The sequence below is a fragment of the Lolium perenne genome, chromosome 3, assembly GCF_019359855.2.
Source record: "Lolium perenne isolate Kyuss_39 chromosome 3, Kyuss_2.0, whole genome shotgun sequence".
Lineage (NCBI taxonomy): Eukaryota > Viridiplantae > Streptophyta > Magnoliopsida > Poales > Poaceae > Lolium > Lolium perenne.
The window spans coordinates 123,394,512-123,408,367 of NC_067246.2; the positions used below are offsets into that span (position 1 = coordinate 123,394,512).

At 45.3% G+C, this 13,856-nt stretch overlaps 1 protein-coding gene across 2 annotated transcripts; it reads right to left on the bottom strand.

Moving 5' to 3' along the window:
* Window positions 1-5,192: 5,192 nt before the first annotated feature.
* On the bottom strand, window positions 5,193-9,738 carry LOC127342280 (nuclear pore complex protein NUP98A). 2 transcript variants are annotated; one of them, XM_051368216.2, is made up of 6 exons: window positions 9,197-9,738; window positions 7,412-8,562; window positions 7,226-7,292; window positions 7,059-7,128; window positions 6,578-6,716; window positions 5,193-6,394 (listed from the first exon to the last, which is right to left on the bottom strand). In XM_051368216.2, exons 1-6 carry the CDS (start codon window positions 9,591-9,593, stop codon window positions 5,456-5,458), a joined length of 2,763 nt encoding a protein of 920 aa, XP_051224176.1. In that variant the 5' UTR covers window positions 9,594-9,738; the 3' UTR covers window positions 5,193-5,455. The 2 variants fall into 2 exon arrangements, with proteins under 2 accessions (XP_051224176.1, XP_051224175.1); XM_051368215.2 differs by having other exon boundaries at window positions 7,059-7,137.
* Between the last annotated feature and the right edge of the window lie 4,118 nt (window positions 9,739-13,856).

A 13,856-nucleotide genomic window follows, 5' to 3' on the forward strand; every position in this document is an offset into this window, starting at 1 on the left:
CATGGACTTTATCTTCCATGAGATCCGTGATGCCATGGTCTCCCGGACCACCATACCTTATGCACCCTACATCCACTTCTCATCAACAACTCAGAATCGTGAGTGAAGATTTGAGTGGGTATCCGTTGGTGAAGCACCATGTCAAGAAGGCCTACAAGCTTAAGCCGGTCTCTTCACTGTACCGCACGACTCTTTCATGGGTGATGCTCGTTCTAGTGGTGTTGCTCCTGCTCGTCATCCTGATGTCCCGGCTATGAGGAAGGAAGTGACCCGGCTTAGTTGGTTTCAGCGTCACATCCTTTGCATGAACATTGAGATCCATAAGGAGAACTATGCAGCTAGCCGTGAACGTTCTGAGATTAAGCATACTCAGGCGGTTATTCTACACAAGCTCAGTGGTGATCAAGGTCCCCCGCCTCAGCCTCCAGCTCACCAGGGTTACAGTGGATGGCACTCTGCACAGGTTCCATGGAGTGATCTTGATGATTGCCTTCAAAGGTCCAACACCTCTCGTCGTTCTCCGGATGCTCCTGACACTGATGAAGAAGAAGAAGAAGAAGAAGAGGCGCAAGAGTCCGATGATGATTATGCCTCCGAGTGATTCCCATGGGATGTGTAGCATCGCGCTTGTCCCCTTTTTGGCGTCTCGATGCCAAAGGGGGAGAAGTGTTCTATTAGGATTCTCGGGGATTTGCATGGTTTGGGCACAAGCATATGCGTTTATCATTCTTATATTGCTTGTGTTCCCTCTTATTTGAACTATTTGGTTTGTTTGTGTGCCGTTCAAAACTATGTGTTATGTGGTGTGAGACATTGTTATGGTTTTCGGATTTCTATTTGTTGAGATCAAGGATATTACATTATGTGTGATGCTATATCTCCGCATTATATATCTACACATGGGTATGATTTCTTGCATCCTATCTCAACTTCATTTGTGTCAATGTCTTGTGTTAGAGCTCATGTTGGATATCTCTTGTGTTGAGGCACCATACTCCTATGTGTTGTGTATTTGTATTCAAATGCAAATTACATATATGCACACATGTAGGGGGAGTGCCACTATGTTTTGCCATCATGCTTGTCTCTTTAGTGATTCCCTTGCAAATCCGTATATTGTCATCAAACACCAAAAAGGGGGAGATTGAAAGAACATCTCTCACATTATGTTTTGTGTGTTTGATGTCAATATATGTGATACTCTAATGTTTGTTTAAGTGGTACAGGGATTACATAGATATTTATTCATGTGTGTTGGATTTGATCGTCTGTCAAAAGAAATCAGAAAAAGTTGGCCAGGCCGGATAATCCGGGCCGGATATTGTTGAAATATCCGGCCCCCTGGTTTTGGCTAAGTCTTCGAGGAAATGCGGCTCTGTATGGGGGCCGGACATTTGCCCGGATAACATCCCGGTATTGTACCAGGGCCGGATTATCCGGGCCGGATATTTTGGAAATATCCGGCCCCCTCGTTTTTGGCTAAGGACTGGAAGAAATGTGAATCTGTATATGGGCCGGACATTTGGCCGGACAATGTCACACTTTTGTCCCGATGGCCGGATTATCCGGGGGGGCGGATTATCCGACCCTTACTTAGGCCGGATTATCCGGCCCCCCGGAAGCAGCAACGGCTCGATTTTGAGAGGGGGTATAAATACCCCCCTTCTTCTACCTTGGTTGCTTGCTCAATCATTACACAAGAAATCTGCCAAGCCACCTCCATTAGAGCCACCTCAAGAAAGTCAAGATTTGCAAGATCTCCTTCCTCCCCCAACCAAATCTCTTGATCTTTGGAGATTCGAAGGAGAAGACACCGATCTACATCCTCACCGAAGCGTTCTTCATTTCCCCCTCTCTTGTTTGAGGGATCTCATGCTAGTGTTCCAATTTGGTTCCCTAGTTGATTTGTGTTGATGTATTGTTGTTGATTGTTGTGTTGTAACAGATTTGGGAGCCTCCAATTTGGTTGTGGATGTGTGCCCCAAGAACCTTGTAAAGGCCCGGTTTCCGCCTCGAGGAAATCCCTTAGTGGAAGTGGGCTAGGCCTTCGTGGCGTTGCTCACCGGAGATCTGAGTGAAGCCTTCGTGGCTGTTGGTTTGGCTTTCGTAGCAACCACACTCCTCCAAACGTAGACGTACCTTCTTGCAAAGGAAGGGAACTACGGGAATCATCTCCGTGTCATCGCGTGCTCCACTCTCGGTTACCTCTATCCCACTCTATCTCTTATATATTGCGTAGCTATATCTTGTCTAGTTGATAACCTTGTCATATAGGTAAATTCACTTAGTTGCATATCTAGTGAATTTACCTTTTGTGTCAAGCCTAAATTGAAAAAGAACTAAAAATTGGTTAGCACCTATTCACCCCCCCTCTAGGTGCGGCATACGATCCTTTCACTTCCCCACCCTGCAGCTTGCCCCTTGTGCGACAAGGAGCCGAAGTCCATCCAACACCTCCTGCTAGGTTGCGCGGTTGCTTGGGCCTCAGTGGTGGTCCTCGCTGACCTGCCCTCCGGGGTCGAGGTGGGACCTTTGGACGGCATTCATCCTTGTCTTTTGGTGTATCTGGAGGCACCGGAACGAGGTGGTGTTCAACGGCGATGCATCGGAGGCTCGAGCTATTAGGGGTAGGATCAAGGAGGAGTCCCTTAGTTGGCGTCTAGCTAGGTTGTTTCGCTCGGAGCCTTTTGGTTTTCCCGACCCTTTTCCTTTCTCGTGGAGGGACGAAGATTAGGCTTTGCTCTGGGAGTTGTCACCCTTGTTGACAGCATGTACGATGTGGTGCGGGTCTTCTGGCTCTTTCTTCTATGTGATTAATACACCTCCCAGGGTGTATTCTCGAAAAAAATCTTTGCAATGTGAATTTTGAGATTTATTGAAACTCGTGTGCATGTGGATCTGGTTATTTTGTTGAGAAGTGATTCTAAATAGCCACCAAGATGCAAAAACAGAGCTGTGTTTTGGTTTTAGCAAGTGTTTTCATAGTTTTGTTATGTGGTCGTGATAGTTAAAGCGAGCATCATCAGCACCTCCTCCAATAGCACCTTCAATAGGGCTTTTGGGTGATTTTTGTGGCTGACCTCCAAATAAACTATTGGCACTGGGGTAGCCATAACCTTTATAGCACCTACATCTGGGTATGGGCAGCCCGACCCGGATGGCCCGGCCCGAAAATCCAGGGCCGGGTTGGGTTTGCACTTCGGGCCAGGCTCGGGTCTGAAATCTGAGCCCGAATGTCGGGCCGGGCCGGGCTCGGGCCTTCATTTTCGTGCATTTTAGCCTGGTCGGGCTAGGCCAGGCTTTTTTGCTCGTTCAGGCCGGGTTCGGGCTTAAATTACAGGCCCGACGGTCGGGCTGGGCTAGGCTTGGGCCTGACTTTTTACCCGCGGGCTTATTTAAGCCCGGTCCGAACTTTGCCCAGATGTAATAGCACCTCAAGTAGAACCCAAACCACAGGAACCGGCGCAGGAGCACTGACACGGGACACGAGGTTGGATACGAACATGCGGGTTCCACAGGGCATCAACTCAAACATTCCTTCCATCCTATCTCGTCTCTCCCAACCGCCGCCGCCATATTCGACACTGATAGTTCTGCTACGTCTACCTAGCAATGCTCCTCGCCGTTTATTCGAAGTCCCCGCCCTGCGTAGATCCGGTAGTCGACAACTCGTACTACAGCTTCGCTGCCGCTTTCGCACCCCGTATCACACGTGCATTTTTTTTTACCGCCGACGCTCATTGACTCGCCATGCGCACACATTCTCCAGCTAAGACATGCCTTGCACACAAGGTGTTTGATTGCGTTTTTTCCTAGATTTTTTGTCTAGTTAATTAGATAGGGTGTTTGGTTGCTTCATATCTTCAATTATATACTATGGATATGTTCAAAAAAAAATTATATACTATGGATAGTAACGATGAGTTTATGATGAATTGATGCAACTGGAAGCCAATGATGATGAGAAATTGATGATCATCTCATGTCTTCTACGTTTGCAAGTGCAACTGAATGCCCCACTCTTCGGAATAGAGGTTCGAGATTTGGTAAGAGTAAGAACAAGGACCACCAAAGGATGTAGAGTCATGTGATGCTAGAGGCCGACTATTCTGCCGATAACCTAACACATACCTCTAAGGTTTTTTTTTTTTTGGCAGCGCTTTTACATGAACAAGAGCATTGTGCAAGGTGAGAGGGAGTATGATGACTACTTCATGTGGAAGCAAGACCGCGCCAAAATGGTTGGCTTTTCATCTATTCATAAATACTTTACTATGAGGTGATTCACATATGGAGCTTTTGGAGACGCATGTATGAGTCCACATGTGATGCGAGTATGCACAAATTTCGTCAGGTTTGTGGTGTTAGTGTTTGGGCCAATCTATTTGAGAGCACAAAATGACTCATGCACAGCTCGTATCCTCGGATAGAAGGCAATGAAAGAATTTCCTAGCCACCAAAATGTGAATCTGTTTCCAAGACTTGCTAAAGGTAGTGCTTCGAAGTGTAACTATGAAATCAATTTCCACCAATACAACAAAAGTTACTATCTAGACGATAACCTCTATCCAAAATGGTCGGCTTCTATGAAGACAATCTCTAACCCTTTAGGTCATAAGAAATCCCACCTTGCTTCGCGTTGGGAGAGTTGTACGAAGAAAGTAGAGCGGGTATTTGGTGTGCTCGAGGCTTGTTTTGCTATGGTCGGTACCCTTCTCTTAGCGTGGGTGCGGTTTAGATATGTGAGGTCGTGAATGCTTATATTTTCATGTACAACAAAATCAAGAGTGGACGCGCCGCTCCAGTGGTTGATGATCACCTATATGAACATGACCCACTTGCTAAATTTGATCAGTAGGTTTCAATCATATTTGATTATTTCCTCACCATGCATCAGAAAATCCGTGACTAAGTTGTTTATCAGCAACCATAAAGGAAACCAAGCCTAGGTCTCGATCTAATTGATCTTTTCAAATTTTAACTTGTTTGAATTGTTGTATGTATCACTTTATTTTTCTATATTTTAATTACCATGGAACTAATTTAGGTATTTAAACTATGCAATATGGTTCCATTTAAAATTTGAAAAGGAACATGCTGAGAGCGCCCCTAGGGGGAGGCGTCCCCAATATGCCGCTGGCTTATTCCACTTATTTTGTCCACAAGATTTTGACACAATTTTAAGAACATACTTAAAAGAAACCTCTACTTTCGTTTTCAAAAAGACAATCAAATCACTTATCCAATCCACACACATACTAACAGGGTGCCAGGCTGTAGTACTAGTTCTTTGCCATGCAAGCTAAGAAATATTGTACAGGAAAACATATAAAGGAAAGAACACGCCGTAGCAGCGTTCAGATTACCCTACAAGACAACAGCATCCAGATAACAAAAGCAACGCAACCATCAGGAAGCAGTTACCCAGACCAATTATACATATCGGCCAAGCTTACTAGGAATCGACCAGGCCTGATTCAGCTTCAGCAAACCCGTAGGAGCTGAAGTGCTTCACCTTGAACTTCCACTCACCCTTGACAGCGTCAAACGAGATGAACTCCACGCCCTGCTCCTCAGCTTTCTTCACCAGCATCTCCTTGTACTTGTCCACCCTAGGACCCTCCGTGTACTGCTCGTTTGTCTTCCTGTTAACACACTTGATGTTCAGAAGAGTCACCACAGCAGCTTTGTTCAGGCCCTCACCAACCGGGGGCTTCTTGCTGTCGTCCTTGTACACAATCACTTCACGGTTATTGAACTCCACGATTGACTCCAGATCAAGGCCCCTTACATCAGTCTCTCCCAAGAATTTGATGCTGCCATAGCCTTGGCGCCCGACAACAAAATCTCTCACCCGGCAGCAGTAGCCTGGTTCAGCACGTTCTTTGGCGGCAAGCTCCTCTAGACTAGGCTCCATGAAGTAATCTGCCTGGGAGAGCTTAGGCATGAGCTTGTCAACAGAAGAACCATTCACATACCGTGCTTCAGCCTCGGGCTTATTTGATGCATTGTGGTGGCCATCGTGGTAGATGCCATTTTCCACTGGATCAGACCCAGTTGGTGGCATGGAAGCCTTGTTGCGCTCCCTGCTAACCAAAACATCTTTTTGTTTGCCAAGATCAGTTGTAACGCTCGGTATTGATTGCCTGTCAACCGCACTATGTGAACGCAACTGTTCAGTTGGACGGATTACCAGACTTCTCGGGTTCTCTCTAGGGATGAAAAAGGCATCTGCTTTTGGTGTCACAGAAGATTCTTCATCATCAGCAAAGAATGGAACCTTTCCATCAGATGTCTGATTATATTTCCGTGGCAACAGTTTTATCCTCCTCTGTGACAAATGCCTAGGAACAACCATGGATACTGCTCTGCTCGGGAGAGGCTTCTCAGAAACCTGCAAGATAGCAAAATGCTTTGATCAAGCAAATGTCCTTCCTTTTGTTGTCTGCCGAGTAGCTCTAGATAACCCCAGTGGCACCAATTGTTAATTAATACCCCGTGCCCTCTCAAGCCTGTACGTACAGCCTTTCCACTCAACAGAAACCACTAGAAATACAGAAAGATAGTAAGAACTAACCGGCAAGCTTGATATTCCATACTGGATAGAGGGAGAGGATCCACCATTCCCAATGGACATCTGAGGCATTGCAGGAAGTGTCCCAAAGGGATTCGAAATAAGAGTTGGCTGCATGACCATATTGGACTGGGTAGTGGTTCTGCATCAAATGGTTAAAAGACAAATCATTCAATTAAGTCCAGTAAGTCGATTCCACATGCAGATTAAGTGGTAATATGTGTTGCCTAATACTCATTTGTGAGGTTAAATTGTGAACCAAGTCAAAACTCAGGGTTCAAACTTCAAAGCTGTAAGAGACAAGCTATTGATTGAAGGAAGCAATTAATTATTTTTTAAATCTACAATCTACAGAACCAATCTCGACATTATATATCTGTATTATTGATCACATTCTTGTTTGCCTCAACCTTATCAGTAGTTCACCTCATCAAAAAGAAAATAAATAAATGTACATGTGAGAAGTAAATGAAAAGAGCCATACTGCTGTCCGAACTGGCCCAGATTCAGTGTGTTGGAAACACCAGAGAATCCTCCAACACCAGAGAATCCACCTGCAGAAGCTTCAGTATCCATGCAGCGCACAGAAGTTAAAAAACAAAGTCGTTAATTAAATGGACGCATTGAATGATTAGGAGACCAAACACTAACCTTGTTGAGTCTGAGGGAATGAGAACAAGCTTGGTGTTTGAGCAGGGGCAGATTGTGGAAATGTTGGCTAAAACATAAGGAGAAAAGATAAACTTATTTTGCAAGGCAAGAGAGATAGAAGTAAAATGTTGAGGTTTACATGATAGGAACAATGATATGATAATTGCAAGGGAATATGATGCTTACTGTTTGAAAAGGTGAAGATGTGTTGCTAAACAGCCCTCCAGTCATTCCAGGGTTAGATGTGTTGAACATACCAGTGGAGAAAGCTGGAGTGCTTGATTGCTGGTTAAAAGACTGGCTAAATGGCTGCTGCGTCATTGCAGGTGAAGACTGAAACAGCCCAGCTGATTGAGTGTTATTAATGGATAAGCCAGTGTTGAATGGATTTGTGGTTGTTGATGGCGTGCTGAATAGTGAAGTAGTAGTATTTCCAAACAGAGATGGTGAAGTGTTTGCGGAAAATGCAGAACTGCTAGTTTGACCAAATGAGGCAATCGTGGCCGACGAAAATGGGTTCGGAGTAGCACCAAAACCACCTGTAGAGGCCTTAGCGAATGGGTTCGCTGGTGTCGTTGGATTTGCTTGAAAAATCGGCTGTGGAGACGCAAAGCTGTTTGCAACTGGTGCTGCAGAAGTGTTTGGTCCACCTTTGTCTCCGCGCTGGTAATCTTCCCACCTCAATTCTTCATGACTCTTGTCTTTGTACGCAGGCATGGCTGATATAGAATTAAGTTTTGCAGCAGGTTGACCACTTGTAGCACTGTCAGCATCTGGTGTTTGCGCGTAAGGCTGTACTCTGGTTCCTCCAGATTGATTTCCAAATGAAGCTTGCCCAAACGCCGGCGCTGTTGTCTGTCCACCAAACGGAGAAGTTTGTGCCCCAAAAGGTGAAGGAGTTGTTCCGAAGGGAGTAGTACCGGCTGCAGCTGCTGTCTGTCCAAATGACGGTGAAGAACCAAAACTAAAAGCACTTGTTGATGCGCCAAACGAAGGCGTGCTTGAAGCTCCAAAAGCGGGAGCACTACTCACACCAAACGCTGTGGTAGAACCTGAAGCTCCAAAAGCAGGAGTTGTGGTTGAACCAAAGGGTGTGGAACCAAATGCTGGCGTGCTGGAAGCACCGAATAGGGATGTTGATGTTGAACCAAATGCTGGGGTGGTTGTGGCACCAAAGGCCGGCGTCGGCGTGGTGCCAAAGGCTGGCGTAGTTGTGGCGCCAAAAGTGGTACTGCCAAATGCTGGTTGTGTTTGCTGGAATGCGCCACCGAAAGGACTAGACTGGCTGGGAGATGAGCCGAAACCGCCAAAACTTGGCTTCTGTCCAAACAAAGATCCTGCAAAATTTGTAGGGTAGAGGAGCATTACATCAGACGCGACAAAATTGTAGGTCTAAAGATGAAACGGTAAGAACAAACAGATTTAGTAGCATCAGCTAGTAAAAAGTAGCTACTATATGGAACAAGCGCGGAATGCGACAATAAATATTATACGCGACAATAAATATTACACGAGAGATGAATAACGCTGTCAAAACAACGGAAACTACCAAATGAGTTGCGACGTTTCTCATTTAACGATGTTTTAATGAAGGCACTCACAACACAGGAACCTACAACCTTCAGGGACTAGCAGCAACAGTTGGGAGTTTTAGTAGTTGACATAGTAGAAATTCTAAGGTAAGCATCAAGGTACCAAACTGTAGCGCTAGATAGCACATTCCAAGAGGTTGGTTCAGCATAGCTTCGTTCTGTACTTCCAGGAAATAATGTACAATTGGGAGTTGCTAAATTTGTTGCAGCTTTCCTTCGATTTGATAGATTTCAGCAAGGTTAGCGACGGAAAACTAGGTATGTTGGCATGGAAAGTAGAGATCCAGCAATAATTTAAACGCTGGATGAAAAAAATTATATGCTCAAATTAAGTGCAGAAGAAGAAGATAAAGGGTGAGATTGCAAGCTGGGCACAAACCACTGCCGAAGCTGGAGGACGCGGTGCCAAACGCAGGGGTTGACGACGCGCCAAAGGCCGGCGTGGAGGTCCCGAACGGGGAGGACGACGGGGTGCCGAACGCCGGCGTGGATGGCTGGCCAAATCCGCCGGTCGACGCGGCGCCGAACGCCGGGGTGGATGTGGCCCCGAAGGCCGGAGCGGAGGGCTGGCCGAAGGCGCCGGCGGAGGGGGTGGCGCCGAACGGCGAGGCGGCCCCGGTCTGCGGCGCCCCGAAGGCGGGGGTGGGGCTGCCGAAGGGATTGTTGGCGGGGGTGCTGGTCTGGCCGAACCCCGATTGGGCCCCGAAAGGGTTGCTGGAGGTCTGCCCGAAGGCGCTGCCGGACGACTGGCCGAACGGATTGGTGGAGCCGAACATGGCGGCGCGGTGGTGGCGGAGGAGGGGGCGGCGGTGGGGGAGGATTTGGGGGCGCCGGCGGCGGCGTGCTTTCTTCTTCCTCTTTCTAGCAACCTCTCGATCGAGGTCTTCTCGCCGTGTCGGGCCGAGGAAATAGTAGTTGTCGCGGTGACTGCTTAGAAGCTAAGCGCAGATTGGCTATTTTAGTAGTAGCTCAAAGCCCAAATAAGCCCAACATTTGTTAAATGGGCTGCACCAAAGGTAGATGGGCGGGGTTTATTCAGCCTCCATTACTCTGGGGTCAAGGACATTGGGCCTGGGCCAATAAGTTTGCACTCAACTAGCATATGTACAACCAGACAGTATTTGGAGTTAATTAATTCTAAAAAAAAAACAGTACTTGTAGCTTTCCTACAAAAAAAAAACTACTAGCATAGAGCATTTGTTTGAGCACTAGTTGACCAGAAGCTGCTGATTGTGCCACCCAAAGATTTTTTTCTTTTGTTGTGGGAAGTACTGGGAGTTTTTTTTTGTATAACTTGCAGGATTGCATTAGATCAGAAAGCACCTCTCCATTCCGCAAAAAAAAAGAAAGCACCTAATAAATAAGGAGAAATATTAACCAATGGGCTCACAACCGTCCTCCAAAGTCAGCAAGGTAATGTGCAACCCCTGGCTTGACCTCTACTAACCTTAGGAAAAACAAGCTCCGCTGATCCATGAGTTTTTCGATTTCTTTGACGACATGAGCATTCCTTGATTTAGGCACAATCGTCAATCGGTCTGCACACAAAAATAGGTTCATCATTGCACTCCATTGCTAGGGCCATACGAAATTACGAACCTTCTATTTCCGCACAAGTTTTACAATTTACGCAATTTGGATCAAAAGGATTAAAACTATGCGTGCGAATATAATCAAAGAGCTTTTCAGTACCATTCCCTTCATGATAGTGTAGCACTTATTTGTTTGGATCTCTAAAATAGGTTTTCTTCGCATCTTATAAATGAAACAATCATGACCATACATGGATTTCAAACGTAAGAAAATAATGTGGCAACAACACAAGCATGCCGAACAAGAAATAAAAAAGATGATTCGGCCTTCAAGAGAGTGAGGAAAATAATGACGAGGTAACAAAGCAAGATGGCGGCCTACCACAACTGTGCTCTCCGAATTTGTCCCACCATCACGCTTTATGAACCACGGATCACAGAGTACCAAGACATCACCTTCAACAAGTGATGCCATGATAACACGACACCGTTGTGCGGAACAGGGAGTGGGTCCTAGGGTTTCCCCCACCACTCAATGGGAAGTGGGAAAGGGATAGCCTCGACAACCTCAGGATTTTTTTCGAGCACCCAATAGACACACTCCAAAAGATCCCTGGCTAAGAAACTCGTGAGGCCTCCGCTAGATCTAGGCCTGACTAGCCCAGATCTAGCATGCCACACATACCGGGACGACCTAACATAATTATAAGCACGACGAAATGTTTGTTGGGATTTATATAGATACTATGTTGTTTTTATGACGTTATTTCTGGAAGCAAGTTGTCTTGGCGTTAGTGTTGGACATTCGAAGAAAGCATTTCTAATCCTCTTGATTAAACACCACATATACTCTAGATTTTTCAATCAAGTATACCTTATCATAAATTAGAAAGATATATTACAATATTCTTTGGCATTATAACTTAGACATCTGTAGCTACCAAAATAGGTAAAGATAGGCACAAATTATATATATCTTATAATATATATATATATATATATATATATATATATATATATATATTGTATTTATGCAAGTGACACAAACCATTATGAGGTTACTTGTGATGTGATTTCATATTTTATTATTTCGAGCATTTAATACGATGAGTTTTAAGTATATTTCCAAGCCGCGATGTATTAAAAAAAGCTAATGTGACTTTCATTCGTAATATGGTTTAAACTTCCACGACATGTTACCTATGACTATGAATTGATGAAAATGAGTTATGAACAAGTATAAAAGATATGACTGCAATACAATTAAAATTTGATAATAATACAAGTTATCAAACCAGATACCCGAAAATTGTCTTGGCTAAAAATATAATTGACACTTGTATCAAATGCAACAAAATCATGCTAATGTATTCTCTTCAGCATTTAAGACGGAACAGATAATACCATGAGCAAATGACGACACTGCTACACCAGTGGTTCCATCACGCTCGAGAACTCCTCGGGTGCGCCACAACTGCTCGGGTCCATCTCCGGTCGCCATAGTGCTCAGTCTGTTGTTGAGAAGTTAGAAATATCTAATATCTACCCTAGAGACAATAATAAAAATGTCACTATTATATTACCATGTTTATGATTATAATTATTTTCCATGTTATAGTTATATTAGTTTCTGAATGTGAGGTTCGGAGGAAATTTAGTGACATGTTGTGGGAGTCAAGATGACTTCATCAGCAATGTCATCAACTCCGTTGTAGTCACGTGATCGTGGGTATAACCTTGTTACCTATTGTAAGGGTACATTGTCCCTAAGTGTGTTTTTGGTAATTAATGACAATCTTCTATAGACTAATGTTTTCATTGTGTTTATATGAAGGAATGTTCAATAGGTCTTGATTGTATTTCATGTGTTGGATTCAAGTGTCGATGCCATGAATATAATGATATACCTTTGGTATTGGCATCAAAGTCCATCGATTTGAAGAGAAGAATATGACATGATCAAGAAGAAGAAATGAAGAGCATGAATAGATACGAGGTTGACCAAGACTAAGAGTGAATTGAATTCAAGTTGGTCAACACATGAAGCATAAAGATTGTACCACTTTGGATAATGTGATTTTTGTGGGCGGTAAGCTTAGCTTGTCAATTATGCTTCATGAGCTAACCCACTATAAATGTGCATTTATTGTCTATGAGGGTTAGCTATCTTGCCATGGGTATGCATCAAAAGTATGATCTCATATAGCCCATGTGAGGATGGTATCAAGTATGGATGTCATCAAGGTTGAGAAAGGCAAGTTCAAGATGTGCATATCGAGAAGATCATGCTTGAAGCTTACCATCCATTTGGTGATAATGGACTTGTGAAGATGTGCATCAATGGAGCTTTCTCATAGTGGTGTAATGGGGAGCAACTGTGAGTCTTCACGAAGCAACAACGATCAAGTGAGGAATTCCGGTTTGAGTGGAGCTTGAAGCATTGTCATCAAGATCAAGCGGGATGCGCAAGGCAGAGGTATGCCCTAGCTAGGTTTTCCTCTTACCGGTCTCAAGGTGGTTGTTGGGAGACCGGGTTATAGGATAGATAGCTGTAGGGATTCGTTGCATAGAAAACAAAAAATTTCCTACCGCGAGAACGCAATCCAAGCCAAGATGCAATCTAGAAGACGGGAGCAACGAGGAGATGATCGAGACTCACCCTTGAAGATTTCCAAAGCCTACAAGATGAGGCTCTTGTTGCTGCGGTAGACGATCACTTGCCGCTTGCAAAAGCGCGTAGAAGATCTTGATCACGTTGCCACGATCGGGCAGCACCTCCGTACTCGGTCACACGTTCGGTGTTGATGAAGACGACGTCCTTCTCCCCGTTCCAGCGGGCAGCGGAAGTAGTAGCTCCTCCTTGAATCCGGCAGCACGACGGCGTGGTGGCGGTGGCGGTGGAGATCTCTGGCGGAGCTTCGCTAAGCGTGCGGGAGAGGTGGAGGAGAGAGGGGGCGGCTAGGGTTTGGGAGAGGGGGTGGCCCGCCTCAAGGGGTGCGGCCAGCTTGGTGGCTTATGGTGGCCGGCCCCCTCCCCTATGCCCCTCATTATATAGGTGGAACCCCAAGTGTTGGACTACAAGTCTTCGAATAAGACCCCAACCCAAAACCTTCCATGTAGTAGGGAAACCTACCCAAGGTGGGACTCCCACCCAAGTGGGATTCCCACCCTTCCATGAAGGGGGGTGGCCGGCCCCCTTGGTGGAGTCCACCTTGGACTCCCCCCTCTAGGGTTGGCCGGCCATGGGGAGGTGGAGTCCCTTCGGGACTCTTCCTTCCTTAGTGATTTCTTCCGGACTTTTCTAGAACCTTCCATAAATACACCGGATCATTTCCAAACTTGGAATATGACTTCCTATATATGAATCTTATTCTCCGGACCATTCCGGAACTCCTCGTGATGTCCGGGATCCCATCCGAGACTTCGAACAATACTTCAAACTCCATTCCATATTCAAGTTCTACTATTACAACATCAAACCTTAAGTGTGTCACCCTACGGTTCGTG

Bases quoted from the DNA above. Each gene is read 5' to 3' on its own strand.
- LOC127342280 (XM_051368215.2), bottom strand. From the start codon at position 9,593: ATGTTCGGCTCCACCAATCCGTTCGGCCAGTCGTCCGGCAGCGCCTTC. The intron at 6,717-7,058 runs GTATGGCTCTTT...CATTTGATGCAG, and splicing joins CTGGGCCAGTTCGGACAGCA to AACCACTACCCAGTCCAATA. The intron at 6,395-6,577 runs GTTAGTTCTTAC...GCTATCTTGCAG, and splicing joins ATGGAATATCAAGCTTGCCG to GTTTCTGAGAAGCCTCTCCC.